The sequence below is a fragment of the Acanthochromis polyacanthus genome, chromosome 20 (genome assembly GCF_021347895.1).
Source record: "Acanthochromis polyacanthus isolate Apoly-LR-REF ecotype Palm Island chromosome 20, KAUST_Apoly_ChrSc, whole genome shotgun sequence".
Classification (NCBI taxonomy): domain Eukaryota; kingdom Metazoa; phylum Chordata; class Actinopteri; family Pomacentridae; genus Acanthochromis; species Acanthochromis polyacanthus.
The window spans coordinates 16,651,043-16,676,872 of record NC_067132.1 but is presented as its reverse complement, the minus strand read 5'-3'; the positions used below and the strand labels follow the sequence as shown (position 1 = coordinate 16,676,872).

At 40.6% G+C, this 25,830-nt stretch overlaps 1 protein-coding gene across 4 annotated transcripts in view; it reads left to right on the top strand.

The window, feature by feature from the left end:
* The window catches only part of pola1 (polymerase (DNA directed), alpha 1), a 61,829-nt gene that overhangs the window by 16,897 nt on the left and 19,102 nt on the right, over positions 1-25,830 (top strand). For all 4 annotated transcript variants that reach the window (XM_022189978.2, XM_051940424.1, XM_022189977.2 and 1 more), the window contains exons 27-34: positions 9,802-9,834; positions 10,153-10,245; positions 10,346-10,551; positions 10,725-10,857; positions 11,125-11,256; positions 11,369-11,543; positions 12,088-12,269; positions 15,774-15,905. In XM_022189978.2, coding sequence (XP_022045670.2) covers positions 9,802-9,834; positions 10,153-10,245; positions 10,346-10,551; positions 10,725-10,857; positions 11,125-11,256; positions 11,369-11,543; positions 12,088-12,269; positions 15,774-15,905 — 1,086 coding nt within the window. The remainder of the gene's footprint in view (positions 1-9,801; positions 9,835-10,152; positions 10,246-10,345; positions 10,552-10,724; positions 10,858-11,124; positions 11,257-11,368; positions 11,544-12,087; positions 12,270-15,773; positions 15,906-25,830) is intronic.

The window sequence follows — 25,830 nt, the reverse complement described above, 5'->3', positions numbered from 1 at the left end:
ATTTAAAATGAATCAGAAGTTGTGTTTTTTGGTTTTCTCGGTTCTTTAGTTTTGCCATCTTCTCTTTCCTCTGAACGCTAACTGTGTGTGTGAGTGTGTTTATGTCCTCTTAATCGAGTGATGTTAACAGCACAGGCCGGTGGAAGCTGCTGATTGTTGCGGATCGCAGATTGGTTTGACCTTTGACCGTTTTGCCAGCAAATCTGACAACCATTAGCAGGTGTGTGTGCGTCTCAGGATGGAGGATGACTCCTGAGAGCCGTTCTGCTGTAATTGAGTCTCTGTCCTTGTGTTTAAAAACAGCCTGACAGGAGCTCGTAGTTGACATTATTGGATGGCATGCAGAGTGAAGGATGGAAGCAGGCTTGTGTAACAGAGCTGAGGGTGCAGAGAGGTTAAAGTGTGGTTTAGGTTAAACCCCTGTATGTACATATGTGTAAGGGTGCATGCGGCTGTAATGAAGTCTAAGTAAATATTGTTGCCCCCCGCGTCCCTCATTCTGCTTCTGTGTCATTCCTCTTCTCTCAGGAATCACAAATCATTTCCTAGAATTAGACAGAGGAATACCTAAACCCCCCTATCATGTCTCATGAGCGTCTGTCAGACTGTGTGCTGTGATGTTATGAGTAAATATTGTTGCCCTCATTTCTTTCATTCAGGCTCTCAATCGCTGCTGCTGTCTCGGAATTACAGGGGTCATTTTTACATTTCCCTGAATTAGATGTAAGAATACATACGTGTGTGTGTGTGTGTGTGTGTGTGTGTGTGTGTGTTGTACTTGCTACATGGTGAGTACCATTTTCTGCATTTAACTATCAAAGTGAGGACATTTTTACAAAGTGAGGACATTTTGGCCGGTCCTCACTTTGAAACAGCCATGTTTGAGGGTGAAGACTAGTTTTTAGAGAACAGGTATGAATTGAGGTTTGGTTAGGGTAAGGATTAAGTTTAGGCAATCAGTTGTGATAGTTAAGGTTAGGGTAAGGCTCGAGGAAATGCATTACGCCTATGGATGTCCTCACTAAGATAGAAGTACAAACATGTATGTGTGTGTGTGTGTGTAGATGGATGTGTGCATGCTCGTGCCAGGGGAAATGAGGGCTGCGATGTTTCCATGGTCCTGTAGTCCCCTTAAAGAGCTGGCTTTACTCCTGATATGAGTGGACTTAACAAATAGTCACATGGGAGCAGCGCTGCTATTTTGGCTGCGTTGGCTTGTCTGTGGGGGCTGTCAGTGGACAGGACAAGATTTCAGAATTTAAACAGCGACTTTAGTAACACCTACTAATGAGGCCATGTGAGACCGAGCTAATGGCAGGGATTATCATTGATAATGGATTGATCTGACATCTGGTGTCTCTATCAGCGTCACCGATAGAGTTGCAAATGAGTGGATAATTAGTAAATGGTTTTAACTCACTTGGCAGGAGCTGACTTATATGGTCAGCTTTAATAAATAAATAAAAAAGTTTCCCGACCCTCTAATCTTTATTTTATTTTTTAAATGCATTGTGGGGATGATGCAGGCATCTCCAACATGACACAATAGAGGTGTAGATGTCATTTATTATAATGCATTTGTAGTTTTACAGCAATCACCATTTTAATGACTCATGATTTATCAAGTAAGAAGAATATTTTTCAGACAAATTTTTACACAATATTAGGCAGGTGGATTTAATACTGTGTGTACCTTTGCTTGCATGTTATGAGAGAGACGGACTATTTGAAGCACTGCTGTTAAATATATACGTATAAATATTTGATCATTTTAAGTTGTAACTGTTCATTTATTATTGATATCTGATTTAAATGCTTAGTTAACTCTTGACTTTTTGACGCGCAGAGTTGTAACTTGAATGAACTGAGCATGACTGAGTTATGTCGGTGTCATATTTAAGGTGGAGTTCAGAATAGGTTTATGAGAACTATATCATTGTGTGACATTAAAGCTGATGAATGACAAAGGTAATTTCATCTTTCTAAATCATAGGTTGCCTTCTGTTCCAAATATCACCGCTTAAAGAGCCCTGTTGGCTGTCTACACATATATTAGTTATTTGTTTGATAGCATGTTAAAAATGCATCTGTGACTGCGTTGCCTGTCCAGTGACATGCCAGGAGGTGTCCTTTCCAGCTATTAAAGTACCATATTTTAATTGAGCAGACAACAGGAGGATTGCTGTCATTGTCGAGTTATTTTCAATCAGCGCCGGCGTTTGTGATCTCCACCGGTTGTATTAAATCAGACACAGCTTTACAACAGGTTGACCTTCCCAGCAGTAAACATGAGAACACAGCTATGGCATCTGCCAGGACAGGTGTGTGTGTATATGTGTGTGTGTGTGTGTTGCACTCATGCATTCTTGCATGCAACTGAAATCATTTTAGTGAAAGGATTTCCATTCTCTGTGGGTGTGTGTGGAGGTTTGAGCACATGAGGCTTCATGGTAGTGGGAGAGCGACTATAAATCTTTTATACATCTTTGTGTGTGAGGTTTCGTTGGTGAAGGAGTTTGAAGATGTGTGTACATGCGCGCATGCTGAAGCTGATTGTGTGTGCGTGTTGTGCGTACGTCGCCCCCCCAGCTCTGACAGTGGTGTGTTCCTCCACAGGTGCTATTTCAGTCGGCCGACTGTCATCCCAAAATGCTTTTCAGCTGAGTGCTTTTCAAAACAATCGTCACTGGTGCCCCAGGCTCTTTTTACAAGGGCCCTCTGCCACACTGAGGTTTAACATGCCGCTTCTGATCTGCTGATCAGCACAGGGGTGTGTGGTATATATGTCTATTTATATATGAATAGGCATATGTGTGTGTGCGCATATATAGGGTTCAAAGTGGAATAATGACAGGCGCACCTGAAATGCCATTTTGATGAACATGTGCTTCGTTCATGTGCTTTGTCTGCTTATCTGTTGTCTTTATTACTGCCTTTCAATCTACAAACTACTCATCACTCCACCAAGCAGCCTGGTTAGGAACAATATTCTTATTAAAATGACAATCTTATGAAGAACGACAGATGTTTTTTTATGAGGAGGAGGAAATGGATTCAAATAAACAACACAAGAGAGTGACATGACAACAAGACGTGTAAATCCCTAATAGATAAGGCCACTGAAAAGCTGGGCAACAGCTGGGAAAAGGCGGATATCACAACAAGGCTGAACCACTCATCAATTAGCATGACAGGGTGCAATAACACGCAGCTAATGGGTACAGCTCGTGTGCAGGCACACAGGTGCACATGCAAAGACATGAGCCAGTGTTAAAAGCACTAAATGAAAAGGGAATTACAAGCTATGAAAAGTCAAGTCAGACAGTGGGAAAGTGCAGCTTTCACAGTGAGATATTAGGACAAAAAAAGTGTGAAAATGGCTTTTTAAAAATAACAAACCTCAAAATCCATTGCCCCTTTCCCAGCCTAATCCGTTCTGAAAATCCTGATTTTGTATGTAGGTTTGTCCAACTGCGCAAGTCAACTGGGTATGATTTGTTTTGTCTGATGGACTCGTGCTCCTGTCTCTCGGTCACTTGGTGTCACATTCGAGTGTTACAGACTGTGGTTGTACCGCTTAAGCGAACCACGTCTCCTGGTGCCCTAAAGTCTGCATCCTCAAGGCAGATTTGTTGGGTACGTTAGCTTTTAATTGACAGCCAAAGAAAACATGTCACCTGTAAGCTGCATGCATCAGTGTTGAAATGCTGCAGGAAAAGGAGAAATCTCCACAGCACTCGCACACAAACCAGACCTGATGCATCTGAAAAGACCACAGCTACAGACTGCAGTTTCTTGAATTCTCTTAAGCCTTTTAAACTGTAGATTGCTATCATAAAATTGTAAGACATAATGCACAGTTTACATCTGAGGATGCTTTACACCTGACCTGAGTTTGATCGATTTGGAGATCATGATACAAGATGTCTGTGTAATGAGATGGTGTGATCATGGACAGGATCTGAACTAAAAGGAAAGTTTGTCATTTTTTTATTTTAAATGTACAAGACTTCAAGTGTGATTGCCCCTTAATTGTTTGTGCCTTTCTCTATGCACTTTATGACAAAGTTAATGGTTTGCTTATTTTGCAGCGTTTTCATAGTGTGTAGCCTCCGTGCAGGGGTTGCTGCCATTAGTCTGCATAATCAATAATGTCGATGCTAAAAGTGCATTGACATCAGTGTCTGAAACTGACATGCTGATTTTTCCTTTGGTGGTTATATGTTAAGTATCATATTGCAAATGCAGCGTTATGATTTTAGATGATCACAAAACAAGAAGGAGTTCTCCTTCCTTGTGCAGTGTTTCAGTGACGCATCACAGTAGCTCAGTGCACAATCACCTAAAGAAAAAATGTATCTACTGTTCAGCTCGGCGCCACGTTACATCTGTTTGCTTTTCTCCTTCTCTCTGTGCTCACATATGCTGTATTTTAATACAGCTGAATTCCAAACTAAGCTCTTCTTAGTTGTTTATTCTTATGTTTCAATTGTGAGACAAAGGAACAACCATGACAAACTCACCATACATGAAATGACTGCAACGGCTGTGACTTTTCAAAGAAATAAAAGCCACAAGAGAAGTCAGAGGACATTACATAATAAGAACTAAAAGATTTATTTTAGCTCATCTATGCTTGTAGAATATCGACTGTATTCACAATATGCTGTTTAATCTACAGGTTGAACTTCTTGAAGTTCTTTTGGAATTGCACTACTGGCCTAAATAAGCAGCCTGTATTTTTTTTAAAACCATGGTAGAGTTGACAGTTTAATCCTACAGTTTAGGGTTATCAATATTAAATGAACTTAAACGAAAGGGTCATTTTCTTTTGAAGGAAAGTTTGTCATTTAGACTATTTTACTGACTTTTACTAATCTGTAAAATAGTCAATAGAATAATTACAGCCATACTCTTGCAAGCTCTCCTGCCTCAGTCTTATAGCAATTACCTGGTTATAGCTCTTTCAGAAATAAGCAGCAAGATTACTTCCAAACACCCGATGCAGGAAATGCATAACTCCGGTCCAGAACGTCACCAGCTCCCCGTTCGGTCCAGAATTCAGAGTAATTTGTAGTAATTGTAGATCACTTTTAAATAAATCACTGCACGTTCTGGCTTCACTCTACATCTCTGAGCCTTTTATTACCGTATTCTGCACCTCATCTCCTGAAATCTGAGAATCATTTGCTGTTAACAGACCAGTGGTCCAAGCCAGAACAGTCAGAACAGCTCAGTCAGTTCCTCGGTACAAAAAGCTTTTAAAACCCACCTGTACGGACAAGCAGTCGAATAGCATTTTATTCCTTTTCCAGTGCTCTGGTTGTTACCTTTTAAAGCTGCACTGCCATTACTAATGTTTTCTTTTAATATTTAAGTAATGCTTTGTGTATTTTAATGTTTTGTAAAGGAAACTCCAGTTTTGAAAGGTGATTTAGAAATACAGTTTACCATTATATTATGTTGGTTTTAATGTTCCATCATTATTGTTTAAAGAAACATGATAAGCAGCAGTTAAAGTCGGTGTGTGTGCATTGGGTAGAATGTATTCCAACAAATGTGAAACATACCTTCTTATTTGACCTTTGAACTCCCCTGGACTGCTCACCGCTCAAAGGATGCAAACTGACATCCGAGCCGTCACCTGTATTGTGGCATAAAGAGGAAGAATGAGGTGGGACAGGGATTAGGAATGTTAAAAAATTCAGTCTGTTCTGCTCACAAATCTTCTGTCCTGATCCTTCGCTCTGCGGGAGCACTTGTCAGCTGCTCAATTACTGTCCGGTCTAATTATACTGTATTAACACCAAAGAGGCGAGACGGGAGAGAGGCAGGAACATGGGAAAACTGAGTGACGTTTTACGGTGTGAGGGGGAAAAGAGGGACATAGTAATTGGAAGATTTTAACAGATTTTATAAATTTACTGAGTGGAGAAAAGGCAAAATAAGACGAGCGGGGTAGATTTGGCGTGACAGGGTGTAGATATTAAGTAATTAAAACCCAATGCGTAGTCTGAAAAGTTGTACATATCAAAAAGATAATATTTGTCTGGGAGGTTGAGTATAGAGAATAAAATGCTGCTTTTATTTTATTCTTTTATTGTGGTTAATGTGAAAAACAGGGGTACAGATTAGGCCTAGTTGCTTTTCTAAGTGAAATTGTTCAATGTTGTGATCGCATTAAATAATACGAGTCCCCTGTGAAGTTTTTCAGTTGTTTGACCCAGAATGAGCGGCACGCATGGTGGTGACGAGTGCAGTCATCATGGTGAAGACGTATACACACACACACACTCTTTCTACCCCCCGGGGATGTGTGTTTGCATTGGTCTGTATAGTATGCATATGTTAGCATGCGTTTAAAGATGAGCGCACAGACACACTTGACATGAGTTGCACACATTCCACTGTCATGGTCAAACGACTTGTCTTTCACACGGCTCATTCCTTAAAGCAGTCCGTCCTGCTGGAACTGACAGCATATGGAAAACCCGTCTAAATGAGTCCACACATCAATTACATCAACGCATTCTCGCCTCGCTCGGCTCCCTCTCTCGCCTCACTTTGCTTTTGCGCCGTCTCTCTTTCCCACATCTCTCCATTCATCACTTCTCTGTCCTTTCTTTTCATCTGTCCTCTGATCATTCCTGCTTCTGCTTCTGTCTCGTGCCTCTTGAAGTGTTGCGGAAGAGCTCAGAGCTGAAAAGAAGTTAAATTTTAACAGATTTGCCAGTAGGATAACACACGCCATGTATAGAAATTCATCAACACAGATTTTGTCACACTGTTTAGGCAGAGGACTGCACAGTGGTGTAGTGGTTAGCACTTTCACCTTGCAGCAAGAAGATCCTCGGTTCAAATCCCGGTGTGGACCTGGGATCTTTCTGCATGGAGTTTGCATGTTCTCCCTGTGCATGCGTGGGTTTTCTCCGGGATATTCCGGCTTCCTCCCGCAGTCCAAAAATATGCTGAGGTTAATTGGTGACTCTAAATTGTCGGTGTGAGTGTGATTGTTTGTCTGTATATGTAGCCCTATGACAGACTGGCGACCTGTCCAGGGTGTCCCCTGCCTTCGCCCGAGTCAGCTGGGATAGGCTCCAGCACCCCTGTGACCCTAGTGAGGATAAAGCGGTGTATGGAGAATGGATGGATGGATGTTTATGCAGACTTTACTATGGCAGCAGACTGCACTGGTAGTGGGTGTTGTGTCAGGGAGCAATAAGAGGACGACATACAATCTATGAGGTCTGTTTCTGTTTTTTTAAACATTGAAACATTGCAAAGTGGGTTTTTACAGCTTCCTCATTTTTTGTGCTGGGTTACAGAAAAAATGTTGAAACAAGTTGAGCTTTCTTGGTTTATACACCCTTTTTTGTTAAAGTCCTCATCTTCATGTGAATGAGATATTATTCCCATTCAAATGAATGAGAGAACTGTTTGTGTTTTCAGCAGTATTATTGTCTATTTGAGCACAACCAGGATGTTGTAGGTTTTCTGGGTGATGTTTCAAATCGGAGTAGAAAATATATTTTGAGGCAATCAGTGGCTTAAAGGGATTTTTGCGTCAAAACGATCAAATACTTTCCTGGATTAGCCTGGATTAGCATTCCTATTTGGCTGTTTATCTTTAAAGTGACAGTATGGGGGCTCATACAGACTACTAGATCTAGATTTAACTTGATTTTCAAAGCATAAAACTCTGCAGCTCACTCTAAAGCCAATCCTCCCATGTCCGTTCAGGTTTGGCCTCTTGCTTTATTGAAACATTTTAGCATTTACTGCCATTTTTCCGCTGCTCTTTGTCAACCTTGCAACTTGAATCACTACCAGCGTCCAACTATCTAATGGTATGAGTATGCAGGTACATAGTTAGTTCAGCAGGAAGGTCATTCAGTCATTTTAGGCATTTGAATGCAGGTCTGACTTGGTAGCACACTTTTTCTTTTGATTGTATGAGTACTTGATTTTTAACCAATACGGCCAAAAAAAATTCTGTAATATGTTACATGCTCCGCTAAAAGCTTCTCAATCGCTGAAATTGATAGAATGTGTTATAATGATATAATAGCACACATACAATCATAGAAGACAGACATTTTAATGCAAGTAAAAGGTCTTAGAACAACCTGGGTGTTTGCTAGAGAAGGGGCTTCTGGTTGCATCACAATTGCTCACTTTATGTGCAGGTAGAATTTGAGTTTACCCTTGTTGTTCTATTTCTAGTTTATTCTGTATCTAAAATCACTAGTCCTTTAAAAACTTTTCACTTAAGAAAAAACCCTGTTGAAACTGTGCTGCTTCGTGTTTTTTTTATTTCCAATGATTTAGATCCACTCTGCCATTTTTTGCCACAATTTCACCTTTGTGAAGTGCTGCCCAGCTGTTTACAGATAGCAGAGCGCCTTAGACATTTACTGTACTATATCTGAGACCTTTTGTTAGTCGGTGGCTTTATTTGAGACTTCAATTCAGTGTCAAAAATATTTTTAAATGCATAGAATTTTTTTTATAAGGCCATAAGTAAATTTGACTTCTGTATGACAGAATAAGCATGTATCTACTTTTGGGTCAGTCCTAAGATTATATTTAAAATCTCTTCAGTTAATATACCTTCAAGTTGTTCTTGTGTGGTCAATAAACTACTGTACACTCACAACATGCAGCTGTGATTCCTATGAGAAACAAAACTGCAATTACTGATTTGAAGACTTTTACATAACTTTTGCTTTTATTTTTGAAAATGTCTTAAGCTAGACTTGTTGTCAAGAATGATTACAGTAGAGTTGGTTTACACCTGTACGCACAATCTGAGTCGACATTAAGGCTAATTTTCATCTTCCTCTTTTCCCACTTTTTTTTCCTGTCCTAACGGGCAGGAGACAGCCTCGTCATTTCGTCTGCATTAAAGCTTAACATCACAATTCACCGCATTTGTGCTTAAGCCAAGATTTGGGTGTGTGGTTGCGAGTGTGTGTGTGTGTGTGTGTTTGTGGTGAGACCTTGACCTTGACTGCAGTCCCTAATGGAGGAGGCTGTTCTGTGAATGACTCGAACTCCCCCCGCCGTACAGCGGTATGTAGCAGCCCATAAAGCATGCTTACGTCCCACTCTGGTTTCAGGGAGTGGAGGCCCGACCCCGCCTCTTCCTCACACTCTGAAATAGCCACGTCCTTGTCCCCACACGGAGCACAGTGTGAGTCGGGGTGTGTATATATGCGGCCGTGGTTGATTGAGGAGCAGATTGCTGGTGACAGGTCACACCGCGTTCCGTCCCTCCGACCCCCCCAGATTAGCGACCCGAGGCCCCCACGCCGCCCTCCCCTCCTCCGGGCCCCCACCTGTTAGGATCCCTCTGCTGCTCCGAGCTTTCCCTCGCTTACACAGACACACACACACTCAGCGGACAACCTGCATTAACAGAATAGTCTTGTTTCTCCGTCACTCACCCTGCAGGTTATAAAGGCCATTACGAGTCATTAAGGTGCATGTGTGTGTTGGAGTGTGTGTTGCCTGGCTAGGAATGTGTGTGGGTTGAAAAGACGCCTGTCACAGCATGCTCTCATAATTGCCCTCTTAGCCAATTATCCCCCATTTAAAAGCAAATCACCTGCTCTGCTCCCGTGTCCACACAAATGCATGCACGCACACCACACACACTCATACACACACACACGCGCACACACAATAAATACCATAGAAATGTAATATTTAATAAGTGTTTGTTTACTGAACTAGTGTGTTGTGTGCTGTATTACTATTCATTGTTGGCACCGTTTATACCGTTATGTCTTCCCTCTTCAGATTCTGATGCACACCAAAGACATGGTTCAGAAGGTGGGTCTTTAACCATTTCCTAATAGTATTTATTATGAGTAAATGTAACATGAGACATAACTGAATTGTTATTTTCTATTACTTCTATTGTGTTTTTCCCAGTGAATGTCACCATGGCCAGTTAAATCTTTTTACTCAAGTCTAGACAAACTGAGCTACTTTGAGTTAAATGGAATTGATTTTGACAGGTGTTTTCAATGTGATGAGACTAATGTCATTCATTGTTCTTAATTCATGAAATCGTTTTTTCCAGTGCTTATTTGAAATTGAAGATATCTTTTATTCATTTTTATTGTCTGTCATTTGTGTGTGACTCAGATGAATCTGGAAGTCATCTATGGAGATACCGACTCCATCATGATCAACACCAACAGCAAGTCCCTGGAGGAAGTCTTCAAGCTCGGCAACAAGGTGTGCATTTCAGTTTGTATGCTTCGGTGTTGTCAGTAAGAAAATTAGCTGTTCTCTTTTCTGGTGCTCCATAGTCCCTGTATGTGTGCTTTATTCCCAGGTGAAGGCAGAAGTAAATAAGCTGTACAAACTTCTGGAGATCGACATTGACGGTGTATTTAAGTCACTTTTGCTGCTGAAGAAGAAGAAATATGCAGCCCTGGTGGTGGAGCAACATGGAGAAGGACGATGTAGTGTCAAGCAGGAGCTCAAAGGCTTGGACATTGTCCGCAGAGATTGGTGTGATCTGGCCAAGGAGTGCGGCAAGTATGTTAGATAAACCCAATATAGCTGCTATATATAAAGACTGAGGTTTTGACCATTGTACATTTAGTATCCCACTGGAATGTTAGTAGCAAGACAATGTGAGAGAGTTCCTCCTGAATTATATTAAAGTCTTCTTTTGCCAATGAAATATATTTCACTTTTCTGTTTTCTAGCTATGTGATTGGTCAGATTTTGTCCGACCAGAGTCGCGATGTGATTGTGGAGAACATTCAGAAACACCTGGTGGAGGTGGGAGAGAAGGTAGCCAGTGGAGCCATACCGCTAAACCAGTATGAGATACACAAGGTGAGAATCTGTGTTCCTGTGTTTACAGGAACAAGACAGACTAATGACTTAGCTTGTAGAAGCTACATTGGGGAACCAGTTGCTTTTACAGAATTTAAAAAAAAAAACTCTTGAAAAAGATGGTGCAAGAATTATGAAAGGACAAACCAGAACATTTTTTTTTCTCTTTCAAACTATGGGAGTGTTTATGCTATAATTTGTGCAAGCACTGTTTTTATTACTATCCATTCATAATTGCTGTCTTATCTTCACTTCCCTCTTCTGCAGGCTTTGACAAAGGATCCTCAGGACTATCCAGATAAGAAGAGTCTCCCTCATGTCCATGTGGCTCTGTGGATCAACTCTCAGGGTGGCCGTCGGGTCAAAGCTGGAGATACAATCTCTTACCTCATCTGCAAAGTGTGTATATAAGAGAGACATAAATACCCTGTCCTACCAGATACTCATCATTTTTTAAAAGTGTTTTTCATACTTATGTTATATATCCACAATGTAAATCTTTCTTCCTTAGGACGGCTCCACGCTGGCTGCCAGTCAGAGAGCCTACGCTCTGGAGCAGCTTCAGAAACAGGAAGGTCTCAGTCTGGACGCACAGTACTACCTGTCCCAGCAGATCCACCCGGTGGTGTCTCGCATCTGTGATCCAATCGAGGGCATTGATGGCGTGCTCATAGCCACATGGCTGGGTAGGTTCATAACAGGCTATGGTAGGCTGCAGAAGATTTTACACTGTAACTCGAGTCATGTAAGGTGTGCCCTAGAAAAATAGCAAATTACACAAATTAGTTGAAAAAATGTCAAAAGTTCAAGTGAGAGTTGTTAATTGAAATGAAACCGGGGAAGTGCTCTAATTAGTGTTGACATCACTTTGCATAATATTATTAAATGATGAGAATTGTCATTTATATTTTAAAGACAGTGCAATCATATGTATTCATGCATGAACACTAACCTTCAGTGGTTCTGCCAGTCCTCTGCAATAACATTAGTTCCTGTTTTCTAGTCTGTTGACAGCTGACACAGCTAAACACAGAAAACTTTTCACAACTGATGTCACGATAGCCTATTATTAGTACAAAATACATGCTTTGTTGTTGTTTAGTAGTTGTTAAAATGTTGTTTGGGTTGGACTCCTAATGTGTTTTCCCTGTAGTCCTGTCTGCACGTGAACATTTGTTTCACTGTACAGTTATGTGAAACAGTCTGAACGAAGGCTCTTGTCTATGTCAGGTCTGGATCCAAGTCAGTTCAGAGCTCAACAACAGCACCAGAGGGAGGAGGAGGCTGATGGCATGCTGGGAGCTCCAGTCCAGCTGACTGATGAGGAGCGCTATAAAGACTGTGAGAGGTTTACTTTCACCTGTCCTCAGTGTGGCACTGACAACATCTACGATAGCGTCTTCGAAGGAGCTGTGAGTAGATGTCTACATGCACACAGCACTGGCTATCAAAGTATCCCCTGTTCTTCTGGTGTGTGTCAGTTCTTCTTTAGACCAGAAGGCTGCACTGTAAATATTATTTAATCTATGCAGTTCAAGCTGATTCAGAAGAACAAGCTGTAGAGTGAGAAGTGCTGTGTGTGTGTGTCTTCAGCACACACACAAAACCTCACAGCGAGATGGAGAAGATCAAAAATAAGCGAAAGCTTTTATCACTAATGGTGTGTTTCACTGGTGTAATGCATTAATCGGAGACATGAATAAAGAGTATGACAGTGGGAGAATGGTGTTTCCAAAGGCATTTCAGTAAAACTTCCTGTGAAGGATTCATGCCTTAGTCATCCTCCATATTGTGTCTCCGTCTGTATTTTTAGACAGCTGCCTGGCTCCAATACGGACTCTGTTTTCATTGGCATAGTTTGGACTCCACAACTTGAAAAGCTTTTCCTTAACCCCTGCCGCTCTGTGGACACACACACATGCACGCTGGTTTCCTACCATTTGTCAGGCCAAGGTCGTGTGTGCGTGTGTTATCAGCTTCTAATGAGGAGCAGGGCACGCAGCTTTTTCTTGTCGGGAAGACGCTAATAAAACTGACAAGCCTCCGTCCTCGACTGGAGGAGAAGACTTGCATTAAATTATAACAAGAATATTACACAACACTCCTTGAAAGGATGATATCATTGCACAACTCAGCAGTTCCACAGTATATTTTACTGAGAAGCATTCCCACTTGCAAAACAAACAGTATATTTAGTCGGAATGCTTGTGCGTATAGAAAAAGAAAAGAAACCACCTGCCTTTAACAGAATAAGATCTTGAATCATCAGTTGTGTTTTAAGAACAATATGAAACTTCAGACCATACGCATTCTCTGATTGCTGATGTTAATTTTCCACCGTGCGTCAGAAGCCGGTATGCACACACCAATACAGAGTAACTGATAAGACAGTAAGTTAATTAAGGTGGTGAACATGGTCTAACAGCTCAGTGAGAGGGGAGGACAGATGGGCCTTGACTCCACCACTGAAACAGAGCCAGAGATGGTAGGAGGAGGCGGTGATGGATGACGGAGGACAGACAGAGGAGGAAAGTTGTTTGATGGGGGTAGCGGGAGAGAGGGATGAAAAGATTAAGTGTGGATAGAAAAAATCTGGATAGAGCATGCAGGGATTTCCACAAGTTCAGTTTTAATAGAGCGTTCCGTATCCACCACGGGCAGTTAAATCAGCATGCTGTGAAAGCTGCACATTATCAAAGCCCGACATCGACGAAAAGAGTCTGGTTAGACAGTTGACGTCGTAAACCTTTTGAAATTGTTTTACAGTTTTGCAGGAGTCTATTTAAGGTGCAGCAATGAGGCAGTGAAAATGACAGTTGGTTGGGGTGGAGACAAACACTTAGAGCAGCGAGGAGTGTTTAAAAGATACGATCCTAGTATTGAGATATTTGAACTTTTCTCATAAGTCTCATGGAAGCACGGGACAGAAAGTACTCTGGTTGTTTCATATTTTCATTTAATTGCTGAGTGATAAAATAACTGTCAAGTAAGTGGCGTGTAATTTTTAATAAATACAACTTGTTTTGGTGGGAGAGTTTGCTTATCAAAATGAAGTTTGGAATGAAGCGAGATAAAAAGCAGGAGGGCATGGAGGGAGAGACAGGAGAGAGAAAGGAGGTTGCTTTCATCCAGGGCAGATTGAAAAAATAAAACAAGAAGAGGAGGATAGGCTGAGATGAAGAGGGTTAATGTGTGTAGCTGCCTAAGAGGGAAGCCAAATGAGTTGATTGAGTCAAACTGGGAACAAATGATGTATACTTTTTCCATAAAGAAATTATGCAGGAAAGCCCTGTGGTTGGCTGGGTGGGGGGTGTCACTATTTTTTTTACTGCCGTCAATGCAAGTGGTAAATGGAGTTGAGGTTTTAAGGAGCAATGTACTGTGGCTACTTCTTTTATTGTATTAACTATGAGCCTTGCTGTCAAGGAAACTATTCAAGGATGCTGGGGTCACTTTGACCTGTTTTCTTCAGGCTACAATAATGTTAAAATTCACTAAGCCCAGGGGTGCTTTAAGCTCGAACACCTTTCCATGTTCGACATGTTCTTTGTGGAGGTAATGGGCGAGTTGGATGGTTAAAAGTGGAGCTATGATTAATTCCTATATGCATACATTCATGCACACTGTTGTAAATGCTCGCCCTTTACAACCACTGTACCTGCTAGGGCTGGCCCGAATAGCAGTTTCTGGGCTCTGGATATTTGGCCCCGATTAATGACAAATATTTGGTCCACTCCGTAACGTCCGATGGAGGGGGGCACCGAATATTCGGATCTCAAAATTAATATTCAGATATTCGGGTCCAGCCCTAGTACCTACAGACGAAAATCTATATTAAATTTGCTCGGCCAAATGTGCAACTAAACCCGGTTGTTTATTGCATTAGCCAGTACTCTTAACTTCCTTTGCCCTTTGCAGAGCTGAATCCAGCAATTTACGTCGTCTTGATCACGGATAATGCGAGATCATTCACAGTTTGAGCACTTTTATGACTTGGATACGTCTGAAACTTACTCTGTTAAATCATTAAATGAAGAGTTGTATTCAAAAATGTCTGATTCTTTGATTTAAAAAGTCAAGAAAGACATCATATAACCTACAGTGTAAAAGTATTTCAAATGATTGCATTTTAATCGTGAATTTTGAATGAATTTTTCGACAAAAGTACTGTGATTTGTCCACAACAACAATTTTTAGGTGTTTTATATTTGCTGCCACCTGGATTCTGCATGCGAGGGTAATCAGGTCTTATAGTGTTTAGAGCACTGGTCACACTGATTGGTTCTTGAAAACTGAGATGGAATATTTAAATCTCGTGATCATATGAGTCTTTAGGATCATGTCATTTTTCAGTGTAAGCCCTGTGCTTCTCTTTCAAAGATTGTTGAGGAAAACGTCACAAGAAAAATCTGAAATGGGAATCAGAGTGGGGAAATTTAGAGTCACCTGCTCCTCCCACTTTGCAATACTAGCTTTTATTGCTGTTGCCATAAGAAAACATTCCTATTTTGGGGAATATAAACTTGATTTATGGTTAACGAAGATGTGTCAAACTAGCCAATAAGTCACTGTTTGATAAAGTTTTCTTATTTTAATTCAATCTGTAATATTGTATATATTGGATCAGAAAGTTGATAAAAAGGCTAAGAATGTGTCATTCAAGGACAACTTTTGATATGTCAGTTTCTGATACTGTATGCTACAAATATATTTTACCCAGTACTATTTTTTTATCCAGCTATACCTGAGTGTAGCATTATACAGACTTTCCACCAATCAGATGCCCCAAATTAAGGAACATGCATTGAATTAGACAGTAAAAAATAGCTTGGCTTTAATTGCAGACATGGTGTGTGTGTGTCTATGTATTGATGCGTCTTTTTTTCTGGAATCCTGACACGTTTTCTCTTTTTCAGGGTTTGAAGTTGGAGCCCAGTTTGTTGCGATGCTGTCACCTCCCCTGTGGAGGCTCCCCCCTCGACTACTCTGTCAACATCAGCAACAAACTTCTACTGGACATCCGTCGTCACATCAAAAAATACTACTCTGTGAGTATCTCTGTGTTTCTGGGCCAGTTTGTCTGTTATTGTAAGGATTTGATAAATACAACTGATTCTGACAAAAAAATAAACTCATAATAAGACACACTGAAGCACACAAATACTCATACAATTAGTTTTCCTTGACTATGAAATGCTGCAGTTTGTTAAACAACACAGATAGTCGGCTGATAATCAGCTCTGCTGTTGTTTTCTTGATTTGTTTACCCTTTTCTTACTATATATCCAGACTGTAGATGTAAAATTAGTATATCTTTGTTCTGTAAAAGCTGCATTTATTCTTGCTTCGCATTGTAATTGTTGCGTACCACTATCTGTCAACACATTCCTAAAGAAATTAAATTAATGCTTCGGCTGACAAAATACAAGCTCAAGCTCAGAGAAGCGGAGCTGTGTATAATGAAATAGTGAAAACCTGTGAAAATTGACCTTCCACAAAGTGTCTGTGAAAGGGTTGGACTGTATTTAACACAATGGGGGATGCAACAGATGCAGTAATGTTAAAAAGATGTTGGACAAAAGATGAAGGAAACCTCAGCAGGGCACTGCGCTGACATTTTCAACCAAAGAGCACGCTATGTGTGCAAAATGAAAAGAGCTCCATAAAGATTTGTAGGAGCATGATCCATGAAAATACTTAAATGGCCATTCTTGCTTTGAGTACCACATTTAACATGCTCATGCTGTCGTTGTAGATGATGAGGTGAAATTTAAATGAGACATCTGGGATACTGTGCCATTAACGTATCAGTACAAACTAAAAATACAATAAATCGTACCTATCTGATTTTAAAGATCAAGCCAATTTGTCTCTTTGTGAGAAAAATTACTGAGGATGTTGGATGATGAGCTTTACAAGGTAAATTATTTTTGCAGGTTGTTTTGTGTGCAGCAGGTTTGCAAGGTGTGAAAATATGGATCGTCAGTTATCTACACACAGTTGTTCCTGCACATAGGAATTGTTGGTAGCTTTCAAGGAGATTTTTGCTACCCCTGAAAGAAGTGTGCTATGTGTATGTATTTTTAGAAATGTAAATATGATCAAATACATGCTATGCATGTTTTAGTTAAACTGATGAAGTGCTGTTGGAGTTCTACTGTTCATAGACTACACCTCACTCGGTATGGTTATATAAAAGCATTGACCATTGCAGACTTACGGGCCAAATTCACTGCTGATATAGGCATAGGACAACTGGAGGAACACTGGATAAATCAAAAATATACTCAAGTTTTTTAAACTACAGTCAAACTGGAATGGTTAGAAACTGATGTCATGGTTGGAAAACTCACCACTGACGTCTAACATTTGTGGTTTCACTGAATCAACATAAACTCAGCCTTGGGTTGACGAAGCTTAACCAGTGAGTACCTGTTTCTCTGGGAATTTATCACAGAAACTACAGGACATTTCCTTAAAACTGCCAATAGTCTGGTGTCATATCAAAAAGTTGTCGTCCACTAATAATGGATAACTGTCTACAGGACTGCATGCTGCTTGTTGAAGCTTTATTACCCAGTTTATATACATCAGCTTCGTATCTGTGTCAAATAGTCATAATGAAATTATCTCTTGTCCAATTGTCCTTATGTCCATATTTATCTGCTCTGTGCGTTACATTGTAACTTACGGATCATATTAAGGTTTCAGCCAGTGAGATCATTTCTTTAGTTTATATGTAAAACTCATCTATGTATTAGAATCATATTACAACCTAGTTCCATGTATAAACTACGATATTAGATGTACCATCAGATAGAGCATGAGCAGTATTACCTATAATGTAAATATCATGCCTGATAGTACAATAAGCTGCAACCTTTTCTTTGGTCACAAATATTCAGTAACAGAAAAGTTTCACAGAGATATACCACAAATTTTCTTGTATTTGCATGATTTGACTGACATATGCGTTCTCTCTGTGCCTGTCATTCAGGCTGTGCATGAAAGCGTGCTGCATGCATGCTTCAGGACTGTGGTCACTGACTGGTCCCACATACTGGATATAAAAACGTTACAACATAGCAGAATAAAGCTTGCTGTCGAAAATTGCAGTCTTGTAGCAGCAAATCTGACAGACACACACACATTACACAAGAGTGCCCAAGAAGCATCATTACTGTCTTAGTTAGCAGATGCTGTAAACCAGGGGTGTCAAACTCATTTCAGTTCATGGGCCACATTCAGCCCAATTTGATCTCCAGCGGGCCGGACCAGTAAAATCAGAGCATAATGACCATTAAATAACCAAGTCTCCAAATGTTTCATTTGTTTCTGAAAATGTTCGCATTGAAGGAATTATCTTTTTACAAAACATTATGAACAATCTGAAACTTCTTAAGAAAAATAAATTCAATTTCAGCAACCTACAGCCTCAGTTGATAATTTACACATGATAACTTCCAGATCACACAGTGTCTATAAAGGCACACAACATTTAATCACAGCTACAGTATCTGGAACAGAACCATATAGGATTTTACTGTATGACCATAATGACAAAAGTCAGACAACAAAAAGACAAAAAACTACAAAAACAAGAAAGTATTACAAAAATGAGACACAGGATGACAAAAAACGAGACAAACACGAAACAAAAAAGTTACAAAGTGGTACAAAAATAGACGTAGATGAAAGAAAACTCAAAAAGAAAAAACACAAGCGAGACAAAAAGGAAACAAAATGACAAAAACAAGAAACGAAACGACAGACACGAGACAGACTACACAAAACAAAATAAAGAGACAAAAAATTAGACAAAAAAATTACAAAATGACAAAAAGTGGACAAAGGACACAAGCGAGAAAAAAAGGAAATGAAGAATAACAAAAAAAAAAGAAACAAAACCACAAACATGAGACAAACAAGTCGGACAAAAAAAACAAGACAAAATATTACAAAAATGAGGCACAAAATGACGAAAGAACAATCTGTTAATTTACCTAATTATCAAAACAACTTGTCATGGTCTAGAAATTATTTGAAGTTTACATTTTTACGAATTTACAATCTGCACTTTGTCTTCTCTGAAGCTTTTATAATTTGAGGGCTGGATTGAACCCTCTAGAGGGGGCCGGTTTTGGCCCACGGGCCACATGTTTGACACCCCTGCTGTCACTGAGTAATTATGTGATTCATAATCTAAACAATTGATTACTTATTTCGTTGGTTGATAGATTTTTCAGCTGTCAAAATACTCATTACTTTCAGTTCTATGAGATGTTGAGAAAAAAATATGTAGTGTATCTGCTGAGGACTTTGTTTTACTTCTCTGTTGCTTTCAAAAGTTGCCCGTGCAGTGTCACTGTGATTTGTGTTGCTACAGTATCTGCACACTGATATCTACAGACGGATAGATTCCTTTTAAACACAGCAGAGACAAACAGTGCAGAGGTCTGGTTGCCACCGTACTCAGTCCTCAGCCCCGAGAGTGAATCAAACTAGATGACTGTGTTGTCTTTGTAGAGGACTCTCTCTCTCTCTCTCTCTCTCTCTCTCTCTCTCTCTCTCCCTCTCCCTCTCCCTCTCCCTCTCCCTCTCCCTCTCCCTCTCCCTCTCTCTCTCTCTCTCTCTCTCTCTCTCTCTCCCCCTCCCTCTCCCTCTCCCTCTCCTGGTAGCTTCCAACACCTTCGTCTTCAGCGGGTGGAATGTGCCGTCTGTGAAAGTGTGTGTGTGCGTGGGGGGGTAACTCTCCCACAGTGCTGAACAGAAATCAATTAGTGCGGTGAATGTGTGTGTGGGGAGCGAGTCCCCCTCAGCCCCTTTGTCATGATGTGTGAAACAGCTGCTACCACTGAATACTTACACGTCACACAGCAACACACACACACTGTAGGCTGAACAGCCGTGGACTCTGCACACACAGTGGGGCAATGAAGAGGGGTAATATTGTGTAATTAAGGATTCCTTTCAGGCCGAGGGAGAGTTCAAATAGAGCTGTTTGTCTGGCCAGATAGAGTGAAAGCTCTGTACCTCTGTGTGTGTGTGTGTGTGTGCAGATGAATATATGTACATGTGTGTCGGCGTCTTGAGCTCAGACCACAGAGACATTAATCATTAGTGAAATTACCTCCTGCCCCCCAAACCACCCTCATCCCCACGATTATCAATAAACCTGCACCCTGAGAATGGGCAAACACTTGTTCCTCACACACACACAAACACACTATTGTCATCCTTCCCTCCTCTCGTCCCGCTGTCTTTGGCAAAATGAGAGATTCAGTTGTTTCCTGAAACACCCAATTCTTCTTTTTTCCTTTTTTTTTTTTTAAAACCCCTCCCATCTAACCACCGTTGCCATGGCATTTAACAAATTATTGCAATTACCCTCGTCATGCGGGTCGCCCCTGGAAACGGGCTGAGGGGCAAGAGAAGAAAGGGGGAGGGAGAGAGAGAAAGGGTGAATGAAGACCAGAGAAGGTGATAATCCTGTTTTGAACAAAAGGTCAAATTGTTGAATAGAGAAGCTTTGATTAAGCGGAGGAGGTACAAAGTGGAACCGTTTGAGCTCTTTTCACTGTGTGTGTCTGTGTGAGGGAGTGCGTGTTTGTGAAGTAGACCGATTTTTAGGTCTATTCACTTTTAGAGCTGGAAGTGTTGACTGCTGAAGCACCAAACCAGCTAGAGGCCCGTGTGGTGCTTCTGTGTGAGTGTGGCAGGTGGATTCCTCTGCTACAGGAGTCATAACAGAGTGGCGTCTCCACTGTGCTGACATTAACAACGGAGCTCAATCAGTTAGTCAGTTATTTTAATTGACAGACCGTTGTTTATCAGTAGTCATTTTAAAGAGCGAAAAAAAGCCCAAATTCCACTAGTTATCGCTGATCAAGTAAGCTGTTTAAAGGCATTACATTCACTTTACAACGGTTTATAAGCTACTGCTAACTTTTCATCATTCAGTCTTGGGGTTTTTTTGTTCCGACATTTACAAAATGACAAAAAAAAAAAAGCTTCGCAAGTTCCGGTCATCCAATCAAAAACCTCACATTTTCAGTTTCACAATGATCTAAAACGGAACAGAGGAGCAGAAAAGTGAGAGATGGGACTGCGCAAAACCAGCAATTTCAAGGCTTTTCCCGACACTTCATAGAGCGATTAATCAACCGAAAATTACCATCAGATAGTTTTTCGATATCAGCTAATACTAAAAACTATCATCAGTCGCAGCCTTAATTAACAATACAGGCCCCGAACTAAAAATAACAAGCAAACACAGAAGGAATGAATGGAGGGAAGGAGGTTCAGACTGGGACTAACAGTTATTATTATTAGCTAATACGTTCATTATTGATTGGTAAATTTTCTTGTCATTTGTATGTCAGAAAAGAGCAAAAAATAAATAAATCACAAATTCTCAGAAGCCAAACTCTTTGAATTGTTTATTCTTTCAAATTAGCAGCTCAAATGGAATGTTTTGCTTGATAAAAGACTTACTTTATGAATTGAATACTGACTGACTATGGAGCCATTCAATAAGACATTCAAGGGTTAAAAACAGCAGCAGCCTGACTGTGGAATTATTCAAAAACATCACTCTTTACCTAGCACAGACAGCTGACACCTAAACTTGGAGCCCAACATTGAGGGCTTCTGGTGGCTCTTTTTTTTCTCCAATCAGGGGGCAATTCAGTGGCATGGTTTAAGTCCAGTTTCCCATTAGACGGAAGGATGCCTGTAAATCAATACAAACCTTTATCCTATGATAAGACGTTTCTCTTCTAGGACGATACTGTCCCCATCCAGTGCCTATGAAGGATCACTGAGTATATAAATAATGTAAATCATTTGTTGTGCCCTTCACAGTCACCAGATCTCAACCTAATTCAACATCTTTGGGATGTTTTGGACCAGTGTGTTAGACAGCCCTTTCAGCCATCATCTTCAAAACACCCAATGAAGGATTGTCTTTGGAAAAATTACTTTCAGAGTCAATGCCAAGGCACATTGAAGCAGTTCTGGTGGCAGATGGTGACCCAACACCTTTATGTTCCTTTAACTTGTCACATGTCTTTAGCTTCAACAGAAATATACAGCAAATAAGAGGATCGTGAATCCCAAGTCCCCAAAGTGTAAAAATGTAGCAGAACGGAGAGGTTTTGGAAGAAATGGGAGTGTTAAAAGAAATGTGTCGACAAAGAAGAGGAAGCAGAGGGAGGGTATATTTCGTGGTGGGCCATGTCGTGGCCTGGTCTTGCCTCTGTTTGGTTAAATTATGTGGAACTCATTTGACGTCTGCATTCAGTGTGTCAGGTATCCACTGCTATAATTATGCAATTATGAGTCCTTATTCTCTCGCGTCCGACTGTACTCCCCCACCCCCCACCCCCGCTCTGGCAAAATGCCTCAATTAGATGTTTTGTTTTTTTTTTCCCACCCTGCCTTGCTCCTGATGCGCTTCTTTTTTCAGTTCTTTCTACGTGGCTCACGGGTCTGCTGCACTTAATCTTAACTTAATTTTCTTTTTTTTTTTAAATGTGTGTGGCTTGTGTGGATGGGCTGGGGTCGCAGGAGTGGAGCAGAAGGGCATTCTGGGTAGCTGTTGTACCTTTGAACCTCCTCAGTCTTTGCCTTATTAATTCAGTTTAATGCATGTGAATGGTGACTGATTAATATGTTTGTACTCACACTGAATGTGTGTGTGTGAATTTGTTCCATGGGAGCAGCAGTGTGTACCAAAGCTTGTGTTATAAGGAATATACAAAAAAAAGACTGCGATCAAACACATCTCCTTATCTCCCACCTCCACAAACCATTGTCCTGTGTCTTTATCAGAGACGGCGAAGCAGGCTCATTTCCCATGATGCTCAGCTCTTTGCACAAGAGCAGCAGAGGTGTTAAGATAATTAGTCCTGGAGCTGGGGTTTGTGGGTAAAGCTGTGAACTCTGGGACTTTCTAATTGATTTGGGACATATGTGTGTGTTTGGTTTTCATTTAGAGGAGATTGGCTGGATCTGTGTGTGTGTGTGTTCTTGTACTTGCTACATTGTGAGGACCATTTTCTGCATTTAACTATCAAAGTGAGGACATTTTTACAAAGTGAGGACATTTTGGCCGGTCCTCACTTTGAAACAGCCATGTTTGAGGGTGAAGACTTGTTTTTAGAGAACAGGTATGAATTGAGGTTTGGTTAGGGTAAGGATTAAGTTTAGGCAATCAGTTGTGATAGTTAAGGTTAGGGTAAGGCTCTAGGAAATGCATTACGCTTATGGATGTCCTCACTAAGACAGAAGTACAAACGTGTGAGTGAGAGATAGTTTGGACTACATGAAGCACTCCTCATTCTGCGAACACTTAGATTTCATGTTTTTATAGGAAAAAAATGCATTAAACACCCTTAAAACTTGCAATTATCTACACCGTTCGCTTGCATATGTGGCAGCTTTGCATACTGTCCACATTAAATCATTCATGCGCTGCTCTAAATTGTGTCCCTTTTAGGTGTTAAAGTAGTCCATGGGATCTCAGAAACTGTTTAGATTGGTGTTTTGTTTGTTCATGGCACAAACAAGTCTAAAAACATTTATGAAAATAGTTTTCTGACCTGCTATATGTGGATGCTCCCAGTTGACGGACTGCTTGCGTTCTACTTGCATTGTTTAATTCATATTATGTAGCCATGACGGCATATTAAGGGCGGGAGTCGCTTCCTATCCTACCAGTGATAAATATTGTATCATGATACAGCAATTTTGCAATCCTTGATACATTGCAAGACATTTATCATCCCAATATCTGTGTACCTGTAGAAGAAAATACCGCATAAAACAGCAAAAAGCATTAATGATGTTGGAACTGGGCGATATGGCCAAAAAATAAAATCTAGATTTTTTTTTTTTTGAGTCATCTTGGACGATTACGATTTTAATCGGTTTTTGTTGTTTCTTTGCGGTCTGTTTGCTATGACTAGTGGTAGCCATGCCGCACTTCCGTAGCTGCGAGCACTCTTCCCATTCTTTAGGATGCCTCTGCCAGAGGTGCTGAAAGAGGTTAGTTGTGCTACTACTCTTTGTTTTCACAGTACTTTTGCAAACCTTGCACATGACTGTAGTTTGCTCTGTGTCAGTCTTGTCAAAGCCGAACCACTTCCATATAATCGATGTAACATGAGGGCCTTTTCTCGCGACCAACTCTTCGTCTGCTGTTGTGTTCGCCATGATGGGGATGTGAGTGTTTTGGCGGAAGGAGATGAGGGGCGGACGCAAATGCCAGTGCACAAGTCGTGAAAGGCAGAAGAAGAATCTGCATTGTTATATATTTGAGCTCGCCTCGATTTTTACGATTTGGCAAATTTTGAAATCGTCAGGTTTTAAAAATGCGAATTAATCGAATTTGATTTATCACCCGGCCCTAAATGATGTATGCCCTGCATTGTAGGTTGTGACTGTGTGTGAGCATTATCAGTATTATTCAATTTTAGTATTGTCAAGTTGTTTCGTTTCCTTACCCCTCTGTCTGTCCTCCTGTTAGTTTTTACTTCCCCACCACAGAATGTTTAATTTCCTTTAATTTTACCCTCTTTCATCGGTTAAATGCCACCACAAGTCATGGGGATTTGTGTAGACTGCCTGCACATGTTGATATTGGGAGGAACTGATACGAAAAATTGGTATACTTTTCTTTTTTTTTTTCCACACACCTCAACGACATATGTTGTAACAATCACATATGTCATTAATATGTCATCTTGTATTCATATAGCAGTAATTCTGGTGGTGTGATTTTTGTTAATAAATGTAGCTTTTAGTCAGAGGCATTCCTTCTTTGACCAGCTCATTATACTTTGTGACTCTACACTTGACAAGCTGTAATTGTTATATAGCGCTTACAAATGCAAATATGTTCTCCCTTTTCGTTAAGTCCTATATTTAGCTTTAGAACAGTGAATTATAGTGGAAGAGATTTAGCTGCAAAATAAAAATAATCTCAAATTGGTCTTAACAAATACAAATGATAATTTCAAAATCACATAACCAACCATGGTTAGTGAAATTCTGGTTAAAAAACAAACAACATAGGGAACAAATTTCCAAAAAAAGCACCTGCCTGCTGTTATTAAATGGCTCGGACACCACATCTTAGTCAAATCTAGAACTTTTAAAGTGCTGTTTACTTGTTGTGTAATTGCACTTTGGCAAACTTTAGGTGTCCAGGTTTGTAATGCTGCTGCAAACAATTCCACCGATATTACTGGTTATACAAATATTCTAAATGTACAGTTAGACATGTCTCGCTAACTTCGCAAACTAACTTTTCTATGTTTATGAAGTCATTTTAAAATGTCATGTGCACTAGATATGCATCCAGGTAATGAGTCAAGAAAGGATATTGAAGGTACCTGTGTAGATAAAGGGGTTTATATACTATATGGTTAAATCAGCTGTAAAGAGAAAAATAACAGTTTCTTTTGTAGCTGCTGCAGCTCGAAAACTGATCAAGAGACTAGACAAAGGCAGACCTAAAAATCAATCCGAGAAACACGGCGTGCCTCCATGTGTTAGGGGGGTGTGGATAGAAAGACAGGTGCAGTGGTTTAGAAGGGGTTTATTTTGAATGAATGGAGGGAAGGAAGGATAGATGGATGTAGGAAAGGAGCAAAGGCGATGATGGCGGTGGGTCTTATGCTCTGTCATTAGTTGGGCATTAACCCCCTCCCCTTTAAACCCTCCTTAGTAATGACAGGGCATAAGAAGCAGAGGGGGAGGAGGGGTCTGGAAGAATATGGGGAGATTGAGAGGGTTAGACCATAGCACCTGCCCAGGGTCACTACCTCACCCCAGGGGGTCCTAACTACTGCCGTTTTGGCTGTCCGCTGCTCTGCCTGTCAGACAGAGCAGGACCCTGACACACAGCAGCTGAGATACATTGAAATGTAAAGAGATGGAGAGAGAGAGAGAGGGGTGGGATATGAAGTC